The following is a 16,889-nucleotide window of genomic DNA, read 5'->3' on the forward strand; positions in this document are numbered from 1 at the left end:
TAAAATAATGAGTGCAGAAACAGTCATTTTCTACAGTTTCTTTATAGTTTTTGAGGTAAACAGACACAGGTGTATCTCTGTAGGGATTCTTTCCATGTTGTCAGACACTTGTAATAACATTGAGCCTGTCAGTGATGAAAACAATTGCTTTACTTTGACATGTATGATTGCCCCATAGAATTACATTGTATAGCCGTTTTCTGGTTGACAGTTATAGCGTTCTTACTCCGTACTGGACTGATTTTACAACCCCGATTTCAAAAAAGTTGGGATAAAGTACAAATTGTAAATAAAAACGGAATGCAATGATGTGGAAGTTTCAAAATTCCATATTTTATTTAGAATAGAACATAGATGACATATCAAATGTTTAAACTGAGAAAATTTATAATTTAAAGAGAAAAATTAGGTGATTTTGAATTTCATGACAGCAACACATCTCAAAAAAGTTGGGACAAGGCCATGTTTACCACTGTGAGACATCCCCTTTTCTCTTTACAACAGTCTGTAAACGTCTGGGGACTGAGGAGACAAGTTGCTCAAGTTTAGGGATAGGAATGTTAACCCATTCTTGTCTAATATAGGATTCTAGTTGCTCAACTGTCTTAGGTCTTTTTTGTCGTATCTTCCGTTTTATGATGCGCCAAATGTTTTCTATGGGTGAAAGATCTGGACTGCAGGCTGGCCAGTTCAGTACCCGGACCCTTCTTCTACGCAGCCATGATGCTGTAATTGATGTGGTTTGGCATTGTCATGTTGGAAAATGCAAGGTCTTCCCTGAAAGAGACGTCGTCTGGATGGGAGCAATATGTTGCTCTAGAACCTGGATATACCTTTCAGCATTGATGGTGTCTTTCCAGATGTGTAAGCTGCCCATGCCACACGCACTAATGCAACCCCATACCATCAGAGGTGCAGGCTTCTGAACTGAGCGCTGATAACAACTTGGGTCGTCCTTCTCCTCTTTAGTCCGAATGACACGGCGTCCCTGATTTCCATAAAGAACTTCAAATTTTGATTCGTCTGACCACAGAACAGTTTCCACTTTGCCACAGTCCATTTTAAATGAGCCTTGGCCCAGAGAAGACGTCTGCGCTTCTGGATCATGTTTAGATACGGCTTCTTCTTTGAACTATAGAGTTTTAGTTGGCGACGGCGGATGGCACGGTGAATTGTGTTCACAGATAATGTTCTCTGTAAATATTCCTGAGCCCATTTTGTGATTTCCAATACCGAAGCATGCCCATATGTGATGCAGTGCCGTCTAAGGGCCCGAAGATCACGGGCACCCAGTATGGTTTTCCGGCCTTGACCCTTACGCACAGAGATTCTTCCAGATTCTCTGAATCTTTTGATGATATTATGCACTGTAGATGATGATATGTTCAAACTCTTTGCAATTTTACACTGTCGAACTCCTTTCTGATATTGCTCCACTATTTGTCGGCGCAGAATTAGGGGGATTGGTGATCCTCTTCCCATCTTTACTTCAGAGAGCCGCTGCCACTCCAAGATGCTCTTTTTATACCCAGTCATGTTAATGACCTATTGCCAGTTGACCTAATGAGTTGCAATTTGGTCCTCCAGCTGTTCCTTTTTTGTACCTTTAACTTTTCCAGCCTCTTATTGCCCCTGTCCCAACTTTTTTGAGATGTGTTGCTGTCATGAAATTTCAAATGAGCCAATATTTGGCATGAAATTTCAAAACGTCTCACTTTCGACATTTGATATGTTGTCTATGTTCTATTATGAATACAATATCAGTTTTTGAGATTTGTAAATTATTGCATTCCGTTTTTATTTACAATTTGTACTTTGTCCCAACTTTTTTGAAATCGGGGTTGTATTCGTTTTTGTCCCTAGTAAATATTTGGACCCAAAGAGATGGGAAAATAGGGCCCAGGTTAAAAAATCCCAGAGTTTTCCTTTAAGCTCAGTTTGCTGAAACTGGTTGAATGGCACTTAGTGATATCTGACAGCAGTGAGACTGACAGGGAAAGGAGCAGCTGGTGACCTCGATTTCTCTCTCTCTCTCTCTCTCTCTCTCTCTCTCTCTCTCTCTCTGAATCCATTATCACAGCACTGAAGTGCACACATCAGAGGTCTATTTTTTTTCATTGAGTGTGAACTTCACTAATGCTACACCATGTGCATTCACATCAATTATGCATTAAAATGATCCATTATAGCTTTTTGCGTCACCCTTCTCACAGTCTGTTCTTTATTGAACCTTTATGTCTTGCTTGGATGCAGGTTTGTGGAGAGCCTTTTATGGACCTCTGTTATGTAAGGAAGCTTCCTTTAAAGGAAGTGTGTTTCTTCAAGTCAGAGTAATCACCGAGAAATGCTTTTGCAGTTCAAGAGTAAACAGCCAAGTCACTTCGAGAAGAACTTGTTATGGAAACCATCATTGAAAGAGAGATAATGCCTACATGCCGTACTGCATACTCATATAGAAGCGCACAGATATTCCTGTGGCTGTGCGTGTAGGCAGATGTGTACTATACATACAAGAAGAGAGGTATTCATGTTGCATTCACACTCTCACAGACCCTGAATAGAATAGACTGCACACACAAAAAATGTTAAGGCAGTCATGCCCACTGTTTGAAACCTTCTCACTTTAAAGTCATAAATAATCTGGGGATGACTATAGGCATTCGAGTGAACAGGTGTATTCCAAGCACTCATACTGAAGAGGTCACTCACTACTTGCTTATATTTTTTAACTCTTTGTCCAGAGTTATGGAACTGAAGCATCAGTTTTCTTTCCAGGTGCTCTTTTTTGAGCAAATAATCTTCCTGCAGTCACAGTTTAGTCACAGTCATTTCCCATAGTGGAAGGTCCTTCACAAAGACAACTACTAATTAGTACAGCATGCATTTTTATTCAAAGGTCACGGGACGTTCCTCAAAGGACACTATGCAGCAATGGAAAGCTGGGACTCAACCAGAATTGATGCAGCATCTAACATGTGCTCTTTTTGCTCAAGGACTTTTAAGTGCACTTGAAATTGCATTCGTTTTATGAAACTAGATCCACTTATGTGCAAGTGCTCATGTATGTGTCAATACTGATGATCTACTATTCCACTTTGAGACCAGTTCAAGTATGTGTCAAAATCTTTAGTCATTCCTGCAACCAAGTCTACTAATCTAACTCTTTTACTGCTGTCAAGGGTCATGTTATTATAACCACTGGCCCCATAAAGGAAATATAGATTATCCCAGACTTTATAAGGGCTAAATAAAATTATTCTATCCACATTCACTGGATCTGAGCAATCGCATGCTCTGATTGGCTACTCTACTACTATGCTATCAACTCATATACCGTGAGTAGAGAAAAACAAAATGGCGGAGCATGTTGCTGAATCAACCGAGGACGAAATAAAAACTACTCGAAAACAAAACCTTAAAAAATACAAAAAAAAGCAACAAAATATGGAATAAAAGTATTTGATGGTAAGGACATGTATATTTTTTTTCAAGAATTATTATTCTAGCATTTTTCACAAATTGCTCCTGTCATTTCGCCAGTTTGTTTACATTCTAAATGGAAATGATTTTGTCAGACGTTTTGTATAAAGTTTTTATTTACCGAATTTGCAAAAAATAAAAATGCTCTGTTTCTCAAAATCCAATGAATGTGGATAGAATAAAACAGTTATTCCACTCAACCTCATCGTACATGGCTTATAGGCAACTAGGTGCTACGCGCCTTGTTGGCTATCAGCTCATGTACTACTTGATTTTGTGGAATATCTGTTAAATGTAGAACAGATTAAATTAAATTTTTTCTACAGCGCTGTCAAATTTTCAGCTCTGACTGGACAGAAGGTACTGCCAGGCTAGAAGGCAAAGCACAGGTTTATATGAACACACCTGTTTTAATATGTTATTGTTTCTATAGTAACAGCTCATTCATTTACAGGGACTTGTATCGTGGGCACACCACTTAATCCACATACTTCTAATAATAATAAATAGATTAGAAATGGGCGGCACGGTGGTGTAGTGGTTAGCGCTGTCGCCTCACAGCAAGAAGGTCTGGGTTCGAGCCCCGTGGCCGGTGAGGGCCTTTCTGTGCGGAGTTTGCATGTTCTCCCCGTGTCCGCATGGGTTTCCTCCAGGTGCTCCGGTTTCCCCCACAGTCCAAAGACATGCAGGTTAGGTTAACTGGTGACTCTAAACTGACCATAGGTGTGAATGTGAGCGTGAATGGTTGTCTGTGTCTATGTGTCAGCCCTGTGATGACCTGGCGACTTGTCCAGGGTGTACCCCGCCTTTCACCCGTAGTCAGCTGGGATAGGCTCCAGCTTGCCTGCGACCCTGTAGAACAGGATAAAGCGGCTACAGATGATGAGATGAGATGAGATTAGAAATGTGCTGTTTGGGGCTCCCACATGGCGCAACAGAAAAGTGTTTGTTCTATTGTCCAGAGATTGCGAGTTTAAATCCTGATGATGTCACAGTCATCCATAGCTCAAGAGAGCAAAATAGGGATGGAGGGGTGGCATACTCTTGCTCTCTCTCGCTCTGTCTCTCTCTCTCTCCCCTGTTAATCACAGCGACACTAGCCAATCGTGGGTGTCTGTGAACTCATGCATAGGGAAGGATGCAGATAGTGCTTTCCTCTGAATATGTTACACTGATTCCTGACAGGCGGCATGGTGGTGTAGTGGTTAGCACTGTCGCCTCACAGCAAGAAGGTCCGGGTTCGAGCCCCGTGGCTGGTGAGGGCCTTTCTGTGCGGAGTTTGCATGTTCTCCCCGTGTCCACGTGGGTTTCCTCTGGGTGCTCCGGTTTCCCCCACAGTCCAAAGACACGCAGGTTAGGTTAACTGGTGACTCTAAATTGACCATAGGTGTGAATGTGAGTGTGAATGGTTGTCTGTGTCTGTGTGTCAGCCCTGTGATGACCTGGCGACTGTCCAGGGTGTACCCCGCCTTTCGCCCGTAGTCAGCTGGGATAGGCTCCAGCTTGCCTGCGACCCTGTAGAACAGGATAAAGCGGCTACAGATAATGAGATGAGAGAGATGATTCCTGACATTGCAGCAGTTTGAAACGATCACGGCTTCACCTCAGAGGAAGCACATGATAGTCTTCACCCTCTCTGGTTGGTAGCTGTTGTGTGATAGGGGAGAGCTGTCTGGTGGGTGACTACATCAGGGAAAAAAGTCCATTTTTAACATATATGGAGTCCCACATGTTGGTGCTTTGTCACGTCAGGACAGACACATTGCGTTATTTATCTTATTTATCTTATCTGGTTTGTTTGTCTTATTCAAGAGATGACTAGCTGCTACCGGTATAACGTAATAACTGATGAGTGATAAGTGGAACTTGACTTTTGGATGTTCCACACCATTAAATGTAACTATAAACTGATATAAAAAAAAAGCATGACGTACCATAATTTAATTAATGTAAAAGATGTTGGCAAATTGTTGCTTTTAGATAAGAGAAAAGAAACAACAACAACACTCCACTTTGCCCTTGATTGCAATTACTCTATATCGACTTCCCAAGCTCTCTTTTTTTTTTCCATATGACACGGATATCAGTTCTGAGTATTGGCCATACTCACTGTACCCAGCAAGGTTATTGATACCAAATTATGCAAACTTTACGAGTGATCTTTGTTGGTCTGTGCCAGAAGTGGCAGTGTCTCTAACTGTAAATGCGTTACACACACAGCTGACCTGTCAAATTGCACACATAGATGCAGCATGTGTAAAATATGGCCTGATCCTGTCATGGTGCAAGTCCTGGTCTTGAACATGAGACATCAGGGAGCACATCTGTTCCTCTCATTACCAGTGTCTTGTAAAGAACACTCGCTCACAGACACGTTTACTGAACGGAACTCAAGCTCTTCTCAGGAAGAGAAGGAGAGCTGTCACCTGTTTGATTAATCTGTTTTGTTTGTGTTAGTCTCTGGAAATACAGGACCAGTCAAAAGTTTGGACACACCTTCTAATTCAGTGTTTTTTCTTTATTTTTATTAATTAAAAGACACTTCATGTTATGCCCTGTGTCTGAAATCGCTCCCTACTCACTGTATAGGGCACTACAGTACATAGTGAGGACGCCATTTTGTAGTGTTGACTGATTATTTACACCTTATATACTGCACTCAAAGTATCCCGCAATGCCTTACGAAAAGTAGTGTACAACCGATGGTCACTAACCAAAGCAATATATCCCATCATGTATTGCGGTCACGCTGAAAGAAATCAAATTAAATGTCTCAAATTTGATTTAATAAAAGGCAGCAAGCGGCAAAGGAGAAAGTATTCAGCCTTGATTTAAAAAAAAACTGAAAGATGTAGGCACTTTGTATTGATTTATGTGAGAAATATGCTCGGTATAATATGGATTTATCACAAAAATACATGCATGTATTTATTATTTTGAAAACCCACCAGCTGGCTGATCTGGCACGTTTTAATTGTGCAACAGTAATGATGTAAATACCAGTGTGACGGACTAGTGTCCGAAAGCGTTTTTTCATTTTACCAGTGAGCTCACTATATAGTCCTCTCTATAGTAATTCCCTATATAGGGAGTAGGGAGTAGTGAATTAGTGAGCGATTTCGGACACAGGGTTAGTCATGATGGATGTCGTTTCTCTTTACATAGGTGAGCGGTTGACATAATATGGATTACTACATTTGTGGAATAAGGTTATTTACTGTATGTTTATCTCATCTCATCTCATTATCTGTAGCTGCTTTATCCTGTTCTACAGGGTCGCAGGCAAGCCGGAGCCTATCCCAGCTGGCTACAGGCGAAAGGCGGGGTACACCCTGGACAAGTCACCAGGTCATCACAGGGCTGACACATAGACAACCATTCACACTCACGTTCACACCTACGGTCAATTTAGAGTCACCAGTTAACCTAACCTGCATGTCTTTGGACTGTGGGGGAAACCGGAGCACCCGGAGGAAACCCACGCAGACACGGGGAGAACATGCAAACTCCGCACAGAAAGGCCCTCGCCGGCCACGGGGCTCGAACCCGGACCTTCTTGCTGTGAGGCGACAGTGCTAACCACTACACCACCGTGCCGCCCACTTTTTTTGTTTACTGCATAATCCCATATGTTCCAGATGTTATTTCATACTTCTGAAGTCTTCAGTATCGCTCTACAATGTAGAAAACCATCAAAATACAGAAAACCCGATGAATGAGTAGGGGCGTCCAAACTTTTGACTGGTACTGTATGTGCTACTGTTAGGTGGGTTAATTTGGTGTGTGCTTTGTGGTGCTTTGAGTTCATTATACCAAGGCTGCATAGTGTCTGTAGTCTGATTAGTACTGCAGTTCCTACACTCACTTTTAGAACAGGCTCGGCTATCGTGACAGAGCTTCCTAGTTATCTCTAAACTAACTGCAATAAGCAATCTGTGCACACCCGGGCCCCTGTGGGCTAAGAATATCTGCTTGGAATGTGTTCTTTGGGTCCAGTGTCCGTGGGGATGGGTGAGGTGGAGGCCCCCTGTGGAGGATGATCTTGGGTCCTGCCAGATTAAAATAGACAAATTCAAATGAGCAAAGTACAGTATATCAAATATCCATGAACACATTCTTATTTTTTTTTCTGGATCTTGTACTTTTTTGGTATTGTTTTATCTGAATTAGTCTGATTGAGCCAACTGCTACCTGAGCTGAGTGATCTTATCAGGACTTTGCTGACACTGTAGCCTCATTTCCAAGCTGGTTGAGCAGCATTTTGTCTGTATTTGGCCTCTGTTGTTGTTTAGCTTGGCCTTTCTCCATTTAGTTCTAGTACTGGATATGTGTGTGCGTGCGTGTGAAGTCAATTTATTCGTAGAGCGCTTTTAACAATAGACATTGTCGCAAAGCAGCTTTACAGAAAAATAACAATTTTAAACATATGAACTAATAAATTGATCCCTAATGAGCAAGCTGAGGTGATTGTGGTAAGGAAAAAGTCCCTGAGACAACATGAGGAAGACACCTTGAGAGGAACCAGACTCAAAAGAGAACCAATCCTCATCTGGGTGATAAGAGATAGCATGATTGTAAATATATTACATGACTGGCATTTAGCAGATGCTCTTATCTAGAGCAATGTACAACGTACCCAGAGCAGCCTGGGGAGCAGTTGGGGGTTAGGTGCCTTGCTCAAGGGCACTTCAGCCATTCCTGCTGGTTCAGGGAATTAAACCAGTGACCTTTTGGTCCCAAAGCTGCTTCTCTAACCATTAGGCCACGGCTTCCCGCAAATAACTCGCTTCTATAAGTGCGTCCTGTACTGTATGTTCAAAAAGTGCAATTGCGTAACCAGGAAATTCATTTTAGTTTTAACATGAAGTCTGTTTTGTTGATGTTATGAGCTGTTTATTGATGGTGACTTGACTGTTCATGACAACTGCAGTCCTAAAGTTATCATGGCAGTTGTAGTCCTAAGCCATCGTCACAAATCTGTAAGTGTCCAGAGCCATCTTCTCAGTGTATCTTTAGACTCAGGGGTTTTTCTAGAAAAATTTAGTATGAGTACGCTCACCATGGTGAGGGAGCGAAGCGACGGAGGGGGGGGGGGATGGTGCCGGTTGTCCGTCCCCCCCTCTGCTGTGCGAAGCCTTTGAAAAATTGAGGCTACAATGGGGCATTCTGAGACTATCTGGCAGGGAAATTGTAACAAGTTGTCAACATTGAAAAAGAAAAGTAATCTTCTGCCCCGGACAATCTTTGGCTTTCTTCCGTTTCGTGCCGCGGGATGACATCTTTAAATGCCCAAGTGTCAACAAAAACAACTCGCGAACTACTTCTGTCAAAAGCTCCCGCGCCGGTGGGTGAAAGGTCATTCAGTCTCGAGAAATCTCGCTCTACAAGTCAGCTGACCTTGTATGCAACCCATGTCAAATCTCGCGAGAGCAGCCGCGACAAGTAAACAACATGGTGCCTCAGTCTGGAAAACGCCAATTCGGATTGTTTTTGCACAGTCTGGCGGTGTATCTTTGAGAAAGATTGCATGTTGTGCAGTAGCATATAAGTGCATGGCCTAAGTGTGACTTGGGGTAGAGATCTGCGCGGGTCGGATTTTTCAGTCCCGCTCCCGCCCGCACCCGCATTGTGCAGTCACGCTCCCGCCCGCGCCCGCAAAGAATTATGATTTTCAGTCCTGCTCCCGCCCGCGCCTGCCATATTTTGTCCCACTCCCGCCCGCAAATCCCGCATGATGCAGACGTTCGCGTTATTTCTCAGGAAAGTTCTTGTCTTGACACAGCATGATGGTGCCCCGCCCCCTACTTTGAGTGGATTTGAGCATAAATATCTACAGCTCACGTTCATGTTTGTTATTATTTACCTTGTTTCTGAATTCAGCATGTACTGTCTCTAATAATAATAATAATTAGTGCTGTCAAGCGATTAAAATATTTAATCGCGAATCACACATTTTTATCACATGAGAAACCATTGTAATTCTCTGATCAGCATAAAAAAGTGAATGGGCTTGCTTTGTACCAATGGTGTTTGTTTGTTTTTTTTATTGCAAAGCAGAGCTAGTAAGAGAAGTGAATTTATTTACTGCTTGAGTTAGTCTACAACTCTAATCAGAGAGACAGGTTACACAGTGACGGTAGGCTTGACTCAATGCTATCCCAGAAATCCTTCCTGTAATATGCAAATTTGGCCACCTCTGATTGGACAGCCAAATTTGCATATTACAGAAAGGATTTCTGGGATAGCATTGAGTCAAGCCTACCGGCACTGTGTAACCTGTCTCTCTGATTAGAGTTGTAGACTAACGCAAGCAGTAAATCACTTCACTCATGGTTCTCTTGCTAGCTGGGTGTGAACTGCGAGTCATTAGAGTGATCAAAGGATTTCCTGTTAGGGTGATCAGTGGCAAATTTAAGATGTCATTCCTCACTCAATCTGGCAATCTGACTCTCTCTGCAAATTTAGGCATCTTAAAATGTTTTTATTAATGCCAAATAAAATATACAGCACAAATTATATATGATAGACAAATTAATAATTTATAAATTTTATTTCAAACACGTTTTTAGTTAGCGGGACTGCAACTTATCACCGCTCCCGCCCGCGCCGCATATGTGCACTCCTGCTCCCGTCTGCGCGCGCATATGTGCACTTCCGGTCCCGCCCACGCCCGCAATGAGCTTTCAAAATTTGTCCCGCGCCGCAATGCTTTGCGGCGGGTCCCGCGAGTCCCGCGGGACTCCCGCAGGAGTGCAGGGCTCTAACTTGGGGTTCAATCGGCATTTCAGTAAGGGGGCGCATGATGAGAGTAAGAGGGCGCAGCGCCCCTGTTCCCCGGTTTAGACAAAAGCCTGAGACTGTCCATATGGGTAGGGCATATGGATCAGGGGCTGTACATATGGAGCCATCCTCATAGGAGCGATGTGATGAGAACTCCAGCAAGAAGTAGGACATCAGGATGGATCAGGCAGGTCCGAAGAGCAGGAGAGGTCAGCAACGCTGGTATCTCAGGATTGACATGTGTAACTTGACAGAGAGGGGTGGCACAGTGGTGTAGTGGTTAGCACTGTCGCCTCACAGCAAGAAGGTTCTGGGTTCAAGCCCAGTGGCCAATGAGGGCCTTTCTGTGTGGAGTTTGCATGTTCTCTCCGTGTCCGCGTGGGTTTCCTCCGGGTGCTCCGGTTTCCCCCACAGTCCAAAGACATGCAGGTTAGGTTAACTGGTGACTCTAAATTGACCGTAGGTGTGAATGTGAGTGTGAATGGTTGTCTGTGTCTATGTGTCAGCCCTGTGATGACCTGGCGACTTGTCCAGGGTGTACCCCGCCTTTCGCCCGTAGTCAGCTGGGATAGGCTCCAGCTTGCCTGCAACCCTGTAGAACAGGATAAAGCGGCTAGAGATAATGAGATGAGATGAGACACAAATGAGTGAGTGAATATGTGTGTGCGCTTCTCCTAGGATAGGACCCTACCTGACCCCTCTTACCTCTTTGTCTAAAATGGAATTGTATGCTTATTTATAATTAGCTGTGGCCTTTGAGGAACTAAATCTCTCAAGCGCAGAGTCACCACATGTAAACACAATCAATATGTCACTTCTCAGATCATCAGCTCGTGTTTATACTGCTGTGTGTACTCGGTGTTCTTGTTCCTCTACCAGTCTGTGATATGCTGAGGTTAAATGGTTGCTCTTGGTTGATCTGTAATTTGTGAAGCAGTTAAATGTTAAATGTGATCTGACGTGGAAAAAGAGCAGATGGGTGGAAGACCGTGTGCCCTTCGATAACAAAAATCACTCTGTTGCTCTGTTATTTCTGAACTTGTCAAATCAATCCTTATAGCATATTAGAGCAGAACAGATGGTTTCATTTGTCCTTAGTTGTTAGATTAATGAAGACACGATGCTTAATTATTTTTATACATAAGAATAAGTCACCTTTTTTTCCCCCTCACATGTGTATAAAAGTTTCATGCTTCAGTTAGATTTGGCTCTGCCTTTGTGTGTGCGCTTTGATAAATAGGTGCGGTAGCTGTAGATGAGTCCGTGTGTAGGTTTTGTTGATCAGCTCGTGGCTCATGGCTCTTGGCGGCCTCCCAGACTGCAGCAGTGGAACTGATCTCCGTCCATCCTGCACACACAGGCCCTTATTATACACGGCCACTCCAAACAACTCCATTCACAAGTGGTGACAGTTTGCATGAGGCCTTCCACATGAGAGTGTTTTCCCGAACAGCATGGATGAACCCTGAATCACAGGGATAAAACAGAATTGTATTGTTCATAATATTTCCAGTATCAGTATCGGGGAAAATTAGATTCTGGCATGAGCTGTATTTAGTGACTCAGAATAGCTGAGCCTGTTTAACACTTTCACCGCTCATCCCTGTGGTTAGTGAAACTGACAGGAAAGGTATGTATTGATTTGATGCATAGAAAACAAAAAAATATTTGCAAGTCTCTAATTGTAGTACTTTTCTTACTTGGCTTTTGACATTGTCATGTTTTCATTTTGCCCGTGTGCCTTATGTGTCCAGGTGGGGAAGGAAACAGTTCAGACCACAGAAGACCAGATTATGAAGAGAGACATGCCTCCAGCCTTTATTAAGTAAGGACTGTACTTTCCTGCTCCCTCCAGGAGAATGTACACAAGACTTAATCATATTCTCTCTCTCTCACTCACAAACACACGTGCACTCTATCTCGCTTTCTCTCACACACACACACACACACACACACACACACACACACACACACACACACACACACACACACACACACACACAATATCCCTCTCTCTAAAACACTTTTCTATCTATCTATCTATCTATCTATCTATCTATCTATCTATCTATCTATCACTCACACGCAAAACACTCACACTCTCACACGCTCACTCACTCAAACACTTTTCCTCTTTCTCTCTCTCTCTCACACACACATACATTCTCTCCCTTTCTCTCACTCACACACACGCGCGCACACTCACACACACACGCACACTCTCTCTCACACACACACACACACACACACACACACACACACACACACACACACACACACTCAATATCCCTCTCTCTAAAACACTTTTCTATCTATCTATCTATCTATCTATCTATCTATCTATCTATCTATCTATCTATCTATCTATCACTCACACGCAAAACACTCACTCTCACACACGCTCACTCACTCAAACACTTTTTCCTCTTTCTCTCTCTCTCACACACACATACATTCTCTCCCTTTCTCTCACTCACACACACGCGCGCACACTCTCACACACACACACACACACACACACACACACACACACACACACACACACACACACACACTCTCTCTCTCTCTCTCTCTCTCTCTCTCTCTCTCTCTCTGTCTCTCTCTCTTGCTCACTCACAACTCACACTCTCTCACACACACACACTCTCTCTCTCACACACACTCTCTCTCTCTCTCTCTCTCTCTCTCTCACACACGCACACTCTGTCCCACTCACTCGCTCTCTCACTCACTCACACACACATGCTCTCTCACTCACTCATACACACACACACTCTCTCTCTCTCTCTCTCTCTCACACGCACACTCTGTCCCACTCACTCGCTCTCTCACTCACTCATACACACACACACACTCTCTCTCTCTCTCTCTCTCTCTCTCTCTCTCTCTCTCTCTCTCTCACACACGCACACTGTCCCACTCACTCGCTCTCTCACTCACTCATACACACACACACTCTCTCTCTCACACACGCACACTGTCTCACTCACTCGCTCTCTCACTCACTCACTCACTCACACACACATGCTCTCTCACTCACTCATACACACACACACACTCTCTCTCTCTCTCTCTCTCTCTCTCTCTCTCTCTCTCACACGCACACTCTGTCTCACTCACTCGCTCTCTCACTCACACACACACACACACACACACACACACACACACACACACACACACTCTGATAAAATCTCACTAAATATAAAGTAACATCCCTCAATAGTCTCTCTTTTCATCCTGGAGGTATTAAAAACAGTGTGAATTGAGCGTTTGTGTATTTGATCATGCACACCATTCCTCTTCAGCCCACTCCCTACACAGCTGAAAGTGATGTAGGAGTTTGGTATTAAGGTGCAGACACGGATTGTCAGCTCTTTCATGGTTTTATTCCTGGCTGTCATGGCTAACTCACACCTTCTGTCAATGGTACAGTGCTGCTGAATTCAGTATAAAGATGTTTAGGATGCATTACTGATAATTGATATCGGAATAAAAAGTCTGCTGAAGTTTGTCTCACTGTGAGAAAAAGGATTTAAGCAACTCATGTAGCTTACTGAACTCTCATAAAGTCCCAGCTTGTTATTCACTTTTTCATTTTAAAGCATGCCAAGTAATAGAAAAATATGTAGTGGGGAATGTAAACATGGACATGCTTAACTGAGCTTCACTGACGATGTAATGTGTCCGTCTTGATGTAAAAATTTAAAGAGGTACTGAACACTGAAATGTGTGGGGTTTTTTTAGCTGTAAACTAAATGATATAACTGTACTTTGAAGAAATACATCAATGCTGGTTAATTATTGAATTTCTTACCAAATTTATAAAAAAAAAAATTATGGGTTGAAAATGGCTCAGTATGCCATCTATTGTTTAAAATCATCCTGAACCTTGCAAGGCCGATGCTGATGTAGAGTCAACCATTTGGGACTTATCCACGTCATGAAATTTACATTATTCTATCCACATTCACTGGATATGAGCAGTCGCGTGCTCTGATTGGCTATTCTATTACTAGGCTATCAGCTCATATACCGTGAGTAGAAAAAAACAAAATGGCAGAGCGTATTGCTGATCCAACCGAGGACGAAATAAAAACTCTACTCAAAAAGAAAACCCCCCAAATACAAAAAAAGCAACAAAATATGGAATAAAAGTATTTGATGATAAGAACATATCTTTGTTTTATTTTTCAAGAATTATTATTATAGCATTTTTTACAAATTGCCCCTGTCATTTCACCGCTTTGTTTACATTCTAAGCGGAAATGATTTTGTCGTACGTTTTGTATAAAGTTTTTATTTATCGAATTTGCAAAAAATAAAAATGCTCTGTTTCTCAAAATCCAGTGAATGTAGATAGAATAAAACAGTTATTCTACTCAATCTCGTTGTACATGGCTTATAGCTATCAGCTAATGGACGAGTCGATTTCGTGGAATAACTGTTCATTATATTAAAAAAGAATGTTAATGCCTGCTAATCAGAGGTGGGTGCCACACCTCCCCCAGCCCCCATCTTTGAGTGGGAGTCTGTGAATCTGTACTCATTTTCAAATATATGCTGATAAACTCTCGTGAATGATGAGTCTGTGCTATTTTTTGCTAACCCTCTGCTTATTATATTCCAGTTATTTTGGCACAATGGTTCGGACTTGTGTGTTTGAAGGCTGTAGAAGCACCACCTCAAAAGTACCCTCTGTAGCATACTGTAGGTATCTTGTGATTCTGTGTCGCTCTCTATTTTTCTCTGGCTTGGGGATATCACTGAGCAACTCCTGCCGCACACGTTCACAAAAGCCCAGGCTGACACATTTGGCACCATAAACGCAAGCTGGTTCAGATCTCATCAATCAGCAGACACGTGGTTGGTGACAAGGAATGTGAATTTCTCTATATATAGGCTTTGTGGTGGCCACTGATACTTATCTCACATTGGGAGGTGCATGAGTAAATGAGGACTTCCACATCCACACAACACTGACGAGAGGCTTTTTCATACATGTACTCACGTCATCATTACCCTCGTACCCTTATTGTGAGTTTGGTGAGAAACTGAGACATCCATCCATCCATCCATTATCTGTAGCCGCTTTATCCTGTTCTACAGGGTCGCAGGCAAGCTGGAGCCTATCCCAGCTGACTACGGGCGAGAGGTGGGGTACACCCTGGACAAGTCGCCAGGTCATCACAGGGCTGAAACTGAGACATGCTATATATTATTATAGCACTACCTATGAAAGCGGATACTATACTGAAAGCATTGTTTTTCCATAAACTTTCTCAAGCTGGTTGAATAGTTTTGCTTTTGAATTGACAGTATGTGAGTGATTAGTTGTTGATGTTTTTTCCCAATATATCATGAATCATGAAAAAGTCATGAGAGAAGATCAAATAGCTCCCAGTGTTGATCACTTTCTTCACTTGCAAGTCTTTTGTGGTTGATGACTACCTGGACTCACTTATCCCCAGCACTTATCCTATCCACGGTATTAACCATTATGACCCTCTTTGTTTTCTACATTGCTTAAACCTGTGGCTCATCATTTTATACTGATGTGTGTGTGTGTGTGTGTGTGTGTGTGTGTGTGTGTGTGTGTGTGTGTGAGCAGGTGTTTGCAAGACCACATAGATAATGTCTAAGGCTAAGACAGGAGAAAAACATGGGGAAGGACAGAACGTTATGGCCCATGGGAATAATTCTCCAAAAAAACCCAGGAAATAATCCCACATTACCTGCTACATGTATTAGAACTTATTTCAGTCCAACAGACACAATTTACAGCCCCAAACTGTCAACCAAACGCTTGCCGATTCCGCTGCCCCACCCTGGCTGTCTGCCCAGTTTAAAGCATATGCTTCAGAGACAACATTCATGAGAGATTTTCGTTAACCTAGCTGTACCATTTTTTTTTTTTTTGCTAATCTTTTGCAAATTTGAGGGATCCGTCATCTAGTGCTCTCTGGTTTTTTTGCCTGTCACTTCACCCTTTCATTATCCAACGCTTCGACAAAAATTATTTTTCTGATCTTCATTCTTGTGGTCATTTGAAATCAGCAATATCCTTTCACACGTTCATTAGACAGATTTACTCAGCATTTCTGAAACCTGTTCAAGCCCCCACTCAAGGGAAAGAACACTGAGTTACTGCCAGCTTTGAAACAAGGACATGGGTCAGCAGCTGACTATGCTCTTGAATTTCATATGCTAGCAGCCTACCTTTTGTGAGCATGTACTGTACTTGTGATGTTTCAACAAAGGCTCAATCCAGTCTGCTATATTAGGTAAAGAAGATTCCCCAGAGTTTGAAGAAATCAGTCCACCCTCTGTCCACATAGATAAACTCAAATCAGGTAGTTCCATATCCTAGTCAAATTTCTTACCCTACAGTGGGCCACGAGCCCACAGCAACCTACACTAGCATGCACTTAACTGTTGCCTGAAGAAGAAAAGAGACAAATGGATCTCTGCAACTCCAAGACACGAGAATAGTCTGTCAATTCCAAAAATACTGCTTATGTGAGTATTGTGTCATGCACACGCTTGTCTTTCTAGGAAGTAAACCAAATAATTGACATACTGTCTTTACTTTTGCCTTAGTATTATTCTGGCTCAGTGAGACATTTATACAA

General features: G+C 42.6%; 1 protein-coding gene across 3 annotated transcripts in view; it reads left to right on the forward strand.

Annotated features, from left to right (window-relative positions):
- Window positions 1–16,889, forward strand: part of vcla (vinculin a) — a 94,178-nt gene that overhangs the window by 21,191 nt on the left and 56,098 nt on the right. For all 3 annotated transcript variants that reach the window (XM_060926113.1, XM_060926111.1, XM_060926112.1), the window contains exon 2: window positions 12,015–12,085. In XM_060926113.1, the coding sequence (XP_060782096.1) occupies window positions 12,015–12,085 (71 nt within the window). The remainder of the gene's footprint in view (window positions 1–12,014; window positions 12,086–16,889) is intronic.

Source organism: Neoarius graeffei, chromosome 7 (assembly GCF_027579695.1).
Source record: "Neoarius graeffei isolate fNeoGra1 chromosome 7, fNeoGra1.pri, whole genome shotgun sequence".
In the NCBI taxonomy this organism is placed as follows: domain Eukaryota; kingdom Metazoa; phylum Chordata; class Actinopteri; order Siluriformes; family Ariidae; genus Neoarius; species Neoarius graeffei.